The sequence below is a fragment of the Manis javanica genome, chromosome 9, assembly GCF_040802235.1.
Source record: "Manis javanica isolate MJ-LG chromosome 9, MJ_LKY, whole genome shotgun sequence".
Classification (NCBI taxonomy): Eukaryota; Metazoa; Chordata; class Mammalia; order Pholidota; family Manidae; genus Manis; species Manis javanica.
This window is the reverse complement of record NC_133164.1, coordinates 74,779,533-74,793,318: the sequence shown is the minus strand read 5'-3', so window position 1 is coordinate 74,793,318 and position 13,786 is coordinate 74,779,533. Positions and strand designations below refer to the sequence as shown.

The following is a 13,786-nucleotide window of genomic DNA, read 5'->3' as shown; positions in this document are numbered from 1 at the left end:
TATGACTATAGACTATCTACGGTTAAAAGGACATATGGGAGGTGAACAGATCCCAGAAATGGGCTGCTTTAATTTGTCTGATTTCTCTCAGACTGTTCAAGTACAGTTGGACAATATCCATCATATCATAGACAAATTTTCACAAATGCCTAGGGTGCCTAAATGGTTTTCTTGGCTTCACTGGAGATGGATGGTAATTATAGATTTGCTTTGTTTATGTCACCGTATTCCTATTATGTTAATATGTGTGTACAAATTAGTTAGTAGTTTAAAACCTATACATACTTAAGGTACTCTACAAGAAGATATGTCAAAGAAATAATCAATCCTCCCATGTTTTCTTCCATATGCTACCTCTATAGCTTTTCTTCTTCCTTCCTAATTACAACCCTTAAATAGAATTCGTGCCTCATATCGAAGTTACTAAGTATCATAATTCCTCCAGGTGGTAAAGATACCTCGAGACAAGTGCTGGGCATAGAAGCCACAGGGCATAAATCTGCAAAGAAGTAAAAAGCTAACCTTTTCAAACAATATGGCTTCTCTCTCACTTACCAAATTTACATTTCCCTGTATGGCCCCGGAAGATGACTGGTTAGCCAGAGACAGGTAAGATTCCTCAAGGTAGGAACAACCTAAGACAGGCACAGTCGCAGGGGGGCCATCAGGTGAGAAATTGGGGATCAACAGAGGTGAGGCTCAGAACCTCATCCCCCCTGCTTTGAGAGAAATCTTTTGCATCCGTGGATGGTTTATTGCCCTTGTCTAGCTTGAATTAACACATAGTCTACAGGCACACACCTGATCATCTACAATTGCTCTCCTACAACACTAAACTATGTTTTCTACCTTTATCTTGCATCTAACTACCACTTCAGAATTTTATTAAAAATAAAAATAATAATAATAATAAAGGGAGAAATGTGGGATCAACATATAAACCAAGTATAAAAATCAAACGAATATTCATATTTGACCTGATTGTTTATAGTTCATAATGCGTGATCAAAACCGAAAGTTTCTGTGATGAATGCCCTTGTACTGTTCACCATGTAAGAATTTATTCACTATGTAAGAATTCTTTCACCATGTAAGAACTTGTTCGTTATGCTTCAGAAGATTGGAGACTGACGAGAGTTAGGCTTGAGATGGATTAATGATTGTGCATTGAGCGTTGACCCCCCATACAGAATTTTATTGTTGTTAACAACCATTTGATCAATAAATATGAGAGATACCCTCTCAAAAAAAAAAAATTAATGAGGACCCCAAATGGCTTTTATGAGGATTATATCAATAACATATGTAGCTATCCATCAATCAGAGGTTCTTGACTAGGGGCATTTTTATCCCCTAGGGGACATTTGGGTGAAGATATTTTTGGTTGCTACAACTGGGGTATGAGGGGCACTACTGGCATCAAGTGGGTAGAAACCAGAGATGCTGCTAAATATTCTATGATAGCACAGCAAAGCCCCTACAATGAATTATCTGACCCAGATAATGTCACAGTGCCAAGGCTGAGAAACTGAACTATAGATACAGATATTTCCTATATTTGAAATTAAAATTGAGAAGACTTAAAAATATTTATGTTTATATTTAAAATTATGTTTATAACATATACTAATATAAAAATAAAAATATGTATTTTCACATTATTTTAATAGTTTTTAAATTAAAATAATAACCCATATCTCCTTAACTAAAATCATACATTTTTATGAAAAATAACTGTTTTCCAAAGTGGAAATGTTTAATGGAGAGTGATATTTTCTTACATTGTTGCAAATATTTTTAATGCCTAGCCTAATAGTATCGGAGGTACTATTCTCATATCTGCTTTTGTATTCAGCCTATTATAATTCATTTTTTGGTGGAAGTACGTGAAGAAAATATGACCTTGCATAGATACGTAGTTGGAAGTGGGAAGAGTATCTTAATGGTGTTTTCAGTCCTCGCTACCTCACTCAACTCAGCTGTGGTGGTTCCGTAAAGGCTGCAGTGCGGACTCTGCAGGACGCCAGCAGGACTGCCTCCCTTGTGACACTGGAGTCCCTTGGTTCGCCCTGCACTTTGGATGGATCTTTTTCCCAGAGATGGTTTGTGATGTCATGCATTGATCATTTAGGAAACGTTGGTTCATTGAGTTCTGCAATTTTGTCAGATGTGTAATCAGAGAGAATGAGAACAAAGGAGGCAAATCGCATCTTATTTTTTTTTCAAAGACAGGATGCCTACTTTATTAGAAATAACATGAGTTTTACAACTTAAAATTGTAGATTTAAATGACCAATTTACAATACTTATTCTCATGAACAAATTTACTCTCTGGGACCTTAAGCAAATTATATGTGTTTTTTTTTTTTTGAGAGGGCATCTCTCATATTTATTGATCAAATGGTTGTTAACAACAATAAAATTCTGTATAGGGGACTCAATGCACAATCATTAATCAACTCCAAGCCTAATTCTCAACAGTCTCCAATCTTCTGAAGCATAACGAACAAGTTCTTACATGGTGAACAAATTCTTACATAGTGAATAAGTTCTTACATGGTGAACAGTGCAAGGGCAGTCATATCACAGAAACTTTTGGTTTTGATCACGCATCATGAACTATAAATAATCAGGTCAAATATGATTCGTTTGATTTTTATACTTGATTTATATGTGAATCCCACATTTCTCCCTTATTCAAATTGCATCTTAATGCTTATTGTGGGAATAGTTTGATCTCTCAACCTCCTGAAAGGGTCTCACGATTTCCCAGGTGTTTCCAAACTACACTTTGAGAATCTCTGCAATTATCCATTTACAGATAATTCAAAAATGTGCAAAATCAGCAGTGTAGTGCTTGAAACACACATGTGGCAACAGTAAAGGAAAGTCAGGCACTGATGCACAGCTTGGGTGGTTTCCTCCTGAGGAGCAGTGGGGTGTAATGGGAGAGGTACCCTGGGAACTGTGGGCTTCTCTGCATAGACTGGTGGGCACACCTATCATGGTCCTTGTTTTTACGTGTATTGTATGTATACTCCTGTACACATCAAATACTTCATTTTTCTAACTGGAACAAAAAGGTTACAGACCAGTTATAAAAAATGTAAAATTTTAAATGGAAAAATCTTTAAACCAGGTGAGGAAATCAAACCAGTAGGTTAGAAATTTATGGGGTGAATTAGGTCCATCTTTTTAAAAATAGCCTTAGGCTGTACTGCTTGTGAGAAAGCTGCTGTCAGAACAGCGGCCTCCCAAAGATGTCTTAATACCCCTGCCTGTGACTGGGCCACTTTGTGTGGCAAATGGACATGGCAGATATGATTCAGTCAAGAATCTTGTGGCTAGGAGGTGATACCGGAGAACGCTGTGGGCCAGCTCTGATAGGAAGGAAAGGACTCGTCTCAGGCAGGGAAGTCAGATACAGTGAGATGAGACTGAAGTCAAGAAAGCAAAGTAAATTTTAGTACACTCTGCACAGACTAGCAGAGTGGGCCTGCTAAGGTGAGACAGGCAGGCGTGGATGCTCATTCTGAGGCTTCCTTTATGTGGTTTTGGCAGGGCAGAGAGGTCCTTGATTGACAATGGTCAGCTCTCTAGGCTTGTTCTGATTGGTGAAATGAGGACATGGGCTGTGCTGTGCTTGTGCCTCTGATGTTTCTTATCTGGAGGGACCCTGGACATTTCCTGAGTCACTCTTGGGCCCTGTGGCTTCATCTGATTAACTCTCTGAGTCATTTCTGGCTTTCTGGCTCTATTTGATCAACTCCCTGAGTCATCTTTGGAGGGCCCTTTCTCCTTTCCATGCTGCTCATTTCTGTCTTTTTGCCTAACATTTCCCCCTCAAGCAGCTGGGACCCAAATCATTGGGATGAGGAGCGATGACTACTCTGGCTGCTTCCTGCTAGTGAGGAACGGTGTGGTCATTTGGGTCCTTCTGCTTGCTGACTGTCAGGATGGTGGAGAGTAGGACAGTAAGGGTGTCCATCCTGGGGTCCCAGGAAGACAGCTGATTCATCAGTTGGCAAGGGCTTGAATCCTCATAACAACGAGACTTTGGCCTCGATGGACTTTAGTCTGGAAGAAACTAATTTAATTAAGAGATTTAGTAAGCATGGTCCAAATAGTAGTAGTAAGCATCAGCAAGGGTCCTGTTAAGGGAAGCAACCAGGATGCCCAGCTCCAAATTTGGGACTAGTTGCCCCAATATTCTGATAGTTGTTGTCGGATTCTGAGGCACATTCAGAAAGCTTCTGGACAGTGTCTCTAACTAGGCAAGACTGGTTAGCATAAAAACAACATTTCTCATCTAGAAAGAGGCATAGGCCTCCCTTTTCAGCTGTCAAGAGGTCCAGTCCTTCTCTGTTTTGAAGTGTGACCACTGCTAAGGAGTCTATGTGATTTTGAACAGTTATAATACTTTGAGCAATTTCTTCTACTCTGTCAGAAAAATCTTTGGATAGGCTTTGGTAATAGGACAGCGAGATAATCCAGCTATGCCAGAACTTAGTGCTGTGGTGATTCCTAAGCCTATTAAGAGAGGAATGAACTGTATAGCTCTCTTAGCTCTTATGTGAGAGGACAGAGGAATGGCCAGTGATTGGTTACTGGGGACTATGTCAGTGTCTGGGGCCAGATGGACTAGGGTACAGGTTCCAGTCCAGTTAGCTGGGAGGCACAAATAGGTGTTTAATCTGCATAAGAAAAGACTGCTTGGTTTTTGAGGTAGAAATTGGTTTTGATGGAAAATAAGTGGGTGAGTTTGGCCTAATTTTTGAGTTAGAACTCCGAGGTCCACTCCCTGTCTTTCATGGGAGTATAGTTGGAATGGCCTGGTTGGGTTTGGGAGTCCAGGGGCAGGGCCCATGTTAACAGGTCCTTAAGCAGATCTGCAGCTTTTTGTTGTGATGATCCCCAGTCTAAAGGTTTAGAGACATCCTTTCCTTTTAGGGCTTCACAGAGGGGCTATGCCATAATTTGGGATCCATAACCTGCAATATCCTATTAGTCCTAGGAAAGCCCTGAGTTGTTTGTGGTTAGTAGGTTGGGGAAGGGAAATAATGGACTGAACTTGGTCTGGAGAAAGGCCTCTCTTTCCTGGTGGAAGGATTATTTATTCCCAAGTAAGTGAAGTTCTACTTTACTAACTGAGCTTTGGCCCTTGAAACTTTATATCCCTGCTCAGCTAAAAAATTAAGGGTCTGAATGGTATGATTAATGAAGTCTTGTTTTGTGGGGAAACAGATTAAAAGATCATCTGCATATTGTATGAGTGGACCCCCATTGTTCAGGTGCAGCTGGGCTCAGTCTTGGGTCAAGGCTTGTCCAGGTAGATAAGGACTGTCTCTAAACCCCTGGGGGAGGACAGTCCAGGTTAGCTGGCCAGCGGTGTTTCCTGGAGGAGTCCATTCAAAAGCAAATAGTGACTGTGACTGGTTTTCTAAGGGGATGCAGAAGAAAGCATCTTTGAGTTCTAGAGTTGTAAGCCATGAGGTGTCAGATGGAATAGCTCCTAATAGAGTATATAGGTTAGAGACCCCGGGTAGAGAGGCACAACTGCCTCACTGGTAATTCTTAGATCCTGGACTAGACGATAAGTCTGGTTGCTCTTTATGATCACCAGGATTGGAGTATTGTAAAGTGATTAGTTGGAACTAGCAGCCCATGTTTAAGGTATTTGAGAATTAGAGACTGGAGGCCTTTACGAGCCTCAGGCTTTATAGGATACTGTTTTTGGCTGGGGAACTTAGCTGGATCTTTGAGCTGGAGGACCACTGGGGTGGCCTATTAGCCCTTCCTGGGATTCCCTTAGCCCAGACCTCAGGATTCATGCACCGTTCCCAGTCTGAAAAGCTGATGAGGGGGTTTTGGAAATGACCAGAAGTTGGAAAGGGGTTTGACTAGCTGGGGGAAAGCTAAAAATCATCCTGGTGTGTAATTTTTCTAGTATGTTATCACCCCAAGAGGGAAATAGAGCATTCTTTTACAACTAAAAATGGTGTGTAAAATAATGGCTGTGGAGGAGACATCCTAAGGGAGGAGTGAAGGGCCGAGAAGTAGGGTCCCTGTCACTCCAAGTGCTACACAAGTTCAAGAGGATAGGGGACTGTTCAAGACTAGTTCAAGACTAGGAACTGAGGACAGAGTAGGAGGCCCCAGTGTCAATTAAAAAGAAAATTGTCCTACCTGCCAGGTCCATAGTTACCCTAGGCTCTAGTCCAGTGATGTTGATGTCACAGATTGGGGCCAACGGGCCAGGGCCTCCATTCCTGTGAAAGGAGCTCAAGGACCATGGGCAACTCCGATGGCCCAGGTGGTCCTGTGGCCCATGGGGCAAAGGGAAGCCCAGTGACTCATTTCGTTACATTTGTAGCAGGGAGATTGTGGAGGTTTATCTCTATTAGAACATAGCTCTTAGCCCAATGCCCGGTCTCATGACAGATGTAACACTTACTATCTCTCTTAGAATCCTGGTCAGGCCCTGGTGGGCCTCTGCACGTGGACTGAGCCGCTAGGGCAGCTGGTAGCTGAGTATGTCGGCTCTCCTTCCTCCTGTCCTTTTCCTGAGCCTGGGCCTCTTCTTCCTGATCACGGCCATAGAGCACAGTACTGGCCGTGGGCAAGAGCTCATCTGCACTGCTATTAGGGTTTGTCGGGATCTGTTTTTGTAATTTTCTCCTGATGTCAGATGATGACTGTGAGAGGAATTTACCTCTTGTCCCTCAGATGTGTTTAAATCTAGACTAGTGTATTTAGTGAGGGTGTCTCCCAGTCTTTCTAAGAAAGTGACAGGATTTTCCTCTGGCCCCTGACTAATGGCAGCAACTTTTGAATAGTTAATGACTTTTTGCCTGGCACTCTTTAGCCCTGTCTTTTTATGCAAAAGAGGAAGTGGTTTCTGCCTCATATATCGTCTTTATCATTATAATCCCAATTAGGGTCTGTAGAGGGAACAGCTGTTTCCCCAGTAGGAAATTTAGTATCTGATAAGTAGAGGCTACTGGCAAATTTACGGGCTTCTTTAATAACTCTCTCTTGTTCAGGGTCAGAGTGTCTGTCCCAGGATTATCATGACATCTTTCTAGGTGAGGTCATAAGCTAATTGATGTGCTGGAATTGATCAATATAGTGATCTGGATGGGTAGTATAGCTGCCAAGATCAGCTTTAAGCTGTTTTAATTCAGTTAGTGAAAAAAGGTTTGTGGACTAGCACTGTGTCAAATTCTCCACCTGCCATTTCTACTAACGGGAGAACTTTAGCAGGTGCCTTTGGGAGCAGATCTGAGTACCCAGGACTCTGTTCTTGATGGCCCTGCAGGACTGCCTGTGACACTTTGCCCTCGGGTGGCCCTGGGTACTGGGGCAGAGGTAAAGCAGGCAGTGGAGCAGAGGGAAGGCTGGGAGGACTTTTTAACTTACAAGCCTGGCAGAGATCCTCTCAGCTTTTAAGATACAAGAAAGCCTGAACATAGGGATCTCTGCCCATTTACCCAGCTTTTTGCAGAAAAGGTCAAGCTGCCTGTGGGTGTTAGGGCTAAGAGTTCCATTAAGTGACCACTGCTCCTGTCCCCTAGCTGATATTGGGGCCAGGCTGTGTTGCAAAGGAATATTTGTCTTTTCTTTTTAGGTGTCTCTGCATCTATCTGGGACCAATGAGAGAGGATACAGCCCAGTGGCATGGTAGCCAGAATGGACTCCTCTTGTCCATCTAGGAAGAAATGAATGGGTTAGAGAGCCCAGCATCCCAGGGTCTATCTGGAGGTTTCAGCGTCCCATGACTGGAAATATATTCCTGCTTCATACGTCTCTGGCAGCAGGACAGAGGACTGGAAGACCATAATCTTGCAGAGTGGGTTAGAGAGCCCAGCGTCCCAGAATCTATCCCAGAGGTCCTGGCACAGCTGGCAGCCCAGGACCTTAACGCATCCCACCTCAGATGTCTCCAAGTGGGGTATGGAGGATTAGTCCTGTGGCTTCCTAGTGAAGGGTAAAGGGGGCTCACCGTGATCTGAGTTGATCCCAAGAGCTGGAGACAGTGGAAATCAAGGCTAGCAGAAGGTCTTTGTGGGAGCCAGAAGGTAGCTCAACCAAACAGAAGCTGGAAAGGAGATAGTGTCAGGCAGCAAAAAATCCTATTTGGGAGATGGCCAGGGATTGGACTTGGGTGTGATTTACTGTGTGCCTGGTTGTGCAGATGTCTTGCAGGTGGCAGGGAGCCTAACACTTCTGTCCCCGATCTGTGACCATCTTATCCTGTCACAGGAGTCTTCTAGCGGTGGCCTGCCTAGTGGCATTTTAGTGTGGCTAACCTGTGCCCACTTTTCATCAGAATGGCTGCCCAACAGAAAATAAAAGTAAGAGTGACTTGCTACTGTTTTCTCTGAGGCACGGCACCAAAATATGTTGGGAAGGAAAGGACTCAGCTTGGTGTCGCAGGGAAGTCAGATACAGTGAGATGAGAGACCAAAGTCAAGAAAGCAAAGTAAGTCTTAATACACTCTGCTAGCAGAGCAGGCCTGCCTAAGGTGAGACAGGCCCAGATACTCATTCTGAGGCTTCTTTTATGTGGTTTTGGCACAGCAGAGAAGCCCTTGATTGACAGTTCTTAGCCCTCTAGGCTTGTTCTGATTGGTGAAATGAGGACATGGGCTGGGCTAGGCCTGTGCCTCTGATGTTTCCTATCTGGGGGGACCCTGGACATTTCCTGACCCTGTGGCTTCAACTGATTACTTCTCTAAGTCATTTCTGGCTCTCTGGCTCTATCTGATCAACTCCCTGAGTCATCTTTGGGGGGCCCTTTCTCCTTTCCATCCTGCTCATTTCTGTCTTTCTGCCTAAGGTCCATCGGGGGTCCTTACAGGAGGGTTGCAGGAGGCTTGGAGTGAGACCCAAGCAGAGACAGAGGAGGGACATGAGGAGGGCTGAGTGCCCTAGAGTGCAGCCTGCTAGGAGCTGGCGAAGGCCAGGGAGCTGGCTCTCCCCTGCAGCCTCCAGAAGGAGCCACCCCTGCTTGTCCACCCAACTACCTGAATTTAAGAGTCTAAATTAATGTTTTAACCCCCTAAATCTGCCATAATTTGCTACAGCAGTGATTGGAAACTGTTTCATAAGGGAAGGGTATTTTCTGTTTGCTGATTTTCATAAAATGAGACTCTGGGTTACCAGGGAGGAGTGGGGTAACAGGTAGTGCAAGTTACACCCTGGGTGGTTGGGCGCTAAGGCTCTGAGCCCAAGGATGCCAGTGACCCTGGCATGTGAGGGGCAGACAGAATGCCTCTCCCTCTAGTGACTCCTGCTTGACCTGTGAGCTTGGGCAGACTCTTAACACTTTTCAACCGTCCTTCTGGGTGGAATGGGCACCTCACAGCTATTGTAGATCCCTGTTCACCTATAGGCGGTTTTATCAGGGAGGCCAATTTTGCCGGGGGCAAGAACGTCCAGCCAAGAAATAGCCACCAGGGGGCTCCCTTCCTCAGCAGTTTATTGAAACCCTGTGTTAGGTCACGGCGGATTAGCTTTGTGAGGGCATCTTGATTGTGATTTAAAGCAAAGACTAGGAAGACATTTGGGGGACTAAGAAAAACCTTTTTACTTCAGAAAGGAACTGAGGCAATGGGGGAGAGTTCTGGCAGGATTATAGGTTAAAAACCCTCTTTTGATTCTGTCATCTTAATTTTTAAAATGTTTCCTAACTGATGGACAGGTAGTAGCCCCGAGAAGCAGCATTAAGCAGTCGGGTACACCCAGGTTCTCTCACTGTGGAAGTTATGCGTAGGAAAGAAGAAAGAAGAGTGGCTCAGCAAGAAGTGTTTGGGTACTTTTAGGGGCATTTATGTCTTAACGTCAAATATCTAGATTATTGTCACTGATGAATTTAACATTCATAACCTCAGCTGCTCTCAACCCAGACATTCTTGAGATGTTGTAAGTCTATTGACTGTGTATATTTGGGCCATGATCACCACAGGATTCCTGTGTGGACCAACTGCAGGAAGAGTAGCCTCCAGGCCTGGCATTGCACCCTGGGATAGCAATGTTCTCTTCTTGTTTTTTCAGAGCTTTTGTGGGACCATTATGTTCCAGAGTTATTTATACCCCTGGGAATTTACAGAGTTTTTGACTTTCTCTCCCAACTTGAAAGGTCTGCTGATGCTTCAGGAAGCCTGAGGGTGGCTGCTGTAACCAAACAGCTTTCAGTGTCCCCAGGCAGGCAGCTTCCACCCAGGGCAGTTACTAGGACATAGGAAGCCCTGGGAGAGCTCTCCCTCCAGCCCTTCCTCCAGTCATGTAATTCTGAAGCTTTCTGCTCAGGAGCCTCTTGTAAAATAGAAATGGTGCTGCCTGGCTCTCTTTAAGCAGACTGTGTTATAGTCACGAGACTGTCCATGTTAATCAAGTAAATGGGTAGCCCTAAGTGACCAGTGTGAGTGTGTCCCAACCCCAGGCCCCGGAGCCAGTAAGTAGTTTTGGAAAGGATACTTTTTTGGGGGTTTGGACATGGTTTATGCATACTGATCTGCTAAAAACATTCAAGTCATTAGCCGCTTAGTCACTAACAGATTTTAAGCCAACAGAGTTGAAACTAGCAAAAAACAGAATTACAGAATTTGCATGTTGTAGATGGGGATGCTTCTAAAGTCTCTTCCCCCCCCTCATTGTTCTAGGGTAGTAACTACATCTCAGCTCATCAGCAGCCAAAGAAATCAGGAATAGCAAGAGTCACCCTCAACTTGTACAAGCTGAATCCCAAGGACTTCATCGGCTGCCTCAATGTGAAGGCTACCATGTATGAGATGTACTCAGTGTCCTATGACATCCGGTGTATGGGGCTCAAGGCTCTGCTGAGGTAACTGACTTTGGGGTCAAATGGCAGGGCCTGGAAACTGCACGCAGCCTGGTCCAGACAGCCCGTCCCCAGCTTACTGCTCTGCACTCCCAGAGCCCAGCCCCCTGGGGACCCTGACCCTGAACTCCACTAGCTACCTATTGGTAAGTTCACTCTAGTTCATGTCAGTCAGTAGTTTAACTCTCATGCCACAGCAGACATCTCAGAAAACAAAGTTTTGAGCCAAAATACTTTTTTCTCCAAAGACCATTAAACACTAAATGGAAACAAAACTAAGTAAGTATAAAGAACCATATTTCTTTTAAAAACCAGAGCTGTGCATTTTAAAACCTTAATTCTAAGCTAATTCTAGCCTAATTCTAAGCTAAAACTGGAGCCCTGGAGACTGCCCTGACTTGTACAGAGAAGCCTCCCAGAGCTGCATACTCACTTTTCATCATGTGTCTCCTGTGTCACTGCTAACTTGCAGCTAGCAGGGAAGTGACATAGGCACGTTCCTTCTCTACAAACTGCCCAGGCACCACCACTACAGGCTGGGCCAGGCTGGCTGTACAGCCTCACAAGGGAGCCCACAGAAGACCAATCTCCAAACCCATTTGAACGAATTCTGTGTGTTCACCAAGAATGCTCCCTGGGTATAAATGGGATGGACACCCTGCCACAAGTCCTGGACTGAGAGTGACACCTGAAGTCCCTCCCAGCCTTGCCCCAAAGCAACCAGCTGTGTGACCTTCAACATGCTACTTAACTTCTCTGAGCCTGGGTTTCCTCAATTTTAAAATGAGAAGGTTGCTTCCAAGTTCTTTATGATTGCACAGGCTCCAAATATACCTGCTTCTAGCCCTCCAGTAAATTTGTTATTGATCCTCTAAAGAGCTATTTCACTGTGGAGGGACAGATGGAAGATGAGATTGAGACACATCTTTAGAAGCTAGTCTATAAAAGTTGCACCTGCTGACATTTCATGCTCTCTGCATAGCCCCTCCAGTTGGGGGCCTGCCTGTTCTCTGAGGGTGCTGGTTCCTTCTCTCCACTGACTCCAAAAGGAGGTAAACTCCCCTGAGCGTAGTGTCAGGAGGGAAATGCTTTGAAATGAGACAGCCCTCCTCTGATGGTCTCCAGACCCTGCACAAGGGTGGCTGGGCAGTGGCTTCTGGGTGGCCTCCGTGTCCCACTTAGAACCATCAACACCTAACTCCTAGACAGCTGTTACTGTCCTAGTGTTGAGATCTTAACCCCTAGGAGACCTTCTTCTTTTTGCTCAGATGGGAGAAAATACCTTGATTGCTTGACTTTTAAAGTGAAACAGGAGAGTTATAACAACTTAGAAAAAAAATAAAGAGAATAAACCTCACCCAGAATCCTAACTCAACAAAATCTTTCTTAAAAGACAAATTCATCCTTCTTGTCACTAATTTTTACCATATGCTAGGTCTGATGGCTCCACAAGCAGCCACCAAAGTCACAAAGCCTTCCAAATTGAAGGCGTCACCTGCCAGGGCCTCTTGTGGAACCCCAGGAGCAGGGGCCTCTCCCAACTAACCCAGCTGGCACTCGGGTTTGACTGTCCTTATGAAGTGGCAGACCTTCAGAACTGGAATGAAATCCTTTAGCTTTGGACTCAATAGAGAAGAATTTGAGTTGGACTTACTTTTTTTAGTATAAATTACCGACTTAGCCATAGGACTTGGATACCACAACAGGGCCAGGTTGGGATGTCCCAGCCTCCCTAAGCAACTGGGTCCTCGGATCATGATTGCGATTTCTGTAGGACTCTCCTTCAGCCTGATTTCTCCTTTCACACCTGGCTTGACTGATTCAGTAACAAGCCCTGCACACCCAAGAACACCAAAATAAGCCAGTGACCAAAGTACAGGGCATCATGTTAGTCTCAGGAGCACAGTCTGCCTACTCAGCACTTTCTAGGGACTGAACAACAGGCACGTCTGGAAGTGGCTAGCAGAGTCCCAGGTGTCTTCAGAGCATTAGTGTGAGCACTGCCTGCTCCCCGCAAGTTGGGGTGGAGGGTGGTAAAGAATCCCCGCACTGTCTGCTCCTCCCTGGCCCAGAGCTCCAAGCCTGACACATGCCCTTGTCTCATCTGTTGCAGGAGCCTGCTGCGGTTCCTGTCCCACACTGCTCAGGTGACTGGACAGTTTCTCGTTTACACCGGCACATACATGCTCTGGGTGCTGGGCGACACGGAAGAGCGGACTTCTCCTAAGTTACACTCCAGATGAGGGTTCAAGTGTGGATAGGGATGCACAGTGCAGGGGAATCACCTGGCTTTTGACCCAAACATCCCCTCCCAAATGCTGAGCTTTGAAGATGCTCTTGTTCTTAACCATGGGCTCATTAGGTTTCTAGTCACTTCTGCTCAGGAGTGGTACCCAGGTGACAGTAAAGGGGCTGATGGTACATAAAGTGGGGGTTGTGCAGTGGGATAGCCAAAGGCGGGAGACGTGTGGGGGTTGCCCTCGGGGAGGAAGGGGATGAATGGTGGGGTGGCTGGGGTGACTGAGGGGTGGTGCGTATGCATTACGTTCCTGGCTGCTCACCTCCTACAATAAACCAATCACCAGACTACTTTAATATGTGGAATACTTCTTTGTGTCTCTTCCCAAAAATCAAACAAAATTTTCATTCAGAGGCAAAACTCAGAAATAAGAAAAAGCAGTATGATCACTTTTAAGTCTTCATTAGTAGTTGGTGCCATGACCCAACGAGCTATCAAATATGACAGTGGGTTTTTTTAAATGTGGGTCCTGAAGTAGCCCAAAGGGACCCAGAAACTTAGGGATCTGAAGTTTTGGGGAGTCTTTAAGCAGCGCTTTCAGCCTTTTTCTTAAATTAAAAAAAAGTGCTTGAGACCTCGACTGATGCAGGGTACTTAGTGGACTGTGTCTTCAGCCCCTCGTGTCACTTGGCTGCAGATGACAC

The 13,786-nt window shown here is 44.9% G+C and overlaps 1 protein-coding gene across 2 annotated transcripts in view; it reads left to right on the top strand.

Annotated features, from left to right (window-relative positions):
* CIDEA (cell death inducing DFFA like effector a) overlaps nt 1-13,334 on the top strand; it is a 44,670-nt gene extending 31,336 nt beyond the window's left edge. For both annotated transcript variants that reach the window (XM_037001105.2, XM_073212808.1), the window contains 2 exons: nt 10,665-10,846; nt 12,957-13,334. In XM_037001105.2, the coding sequence (XP_036857000.1) occupies nt 10,665-10,846; nt 12,957-13,086 (312 nt within the window). In that variant the 3' untranslated portion in view covers nt 13,087-13,334. The remainder of the gene's footprint in view (nt 1-10,664; nt 10,847-12,956) is intronic.
* Nucleotides 13,335-13,786: the final 452 nt, after the last annotated feature.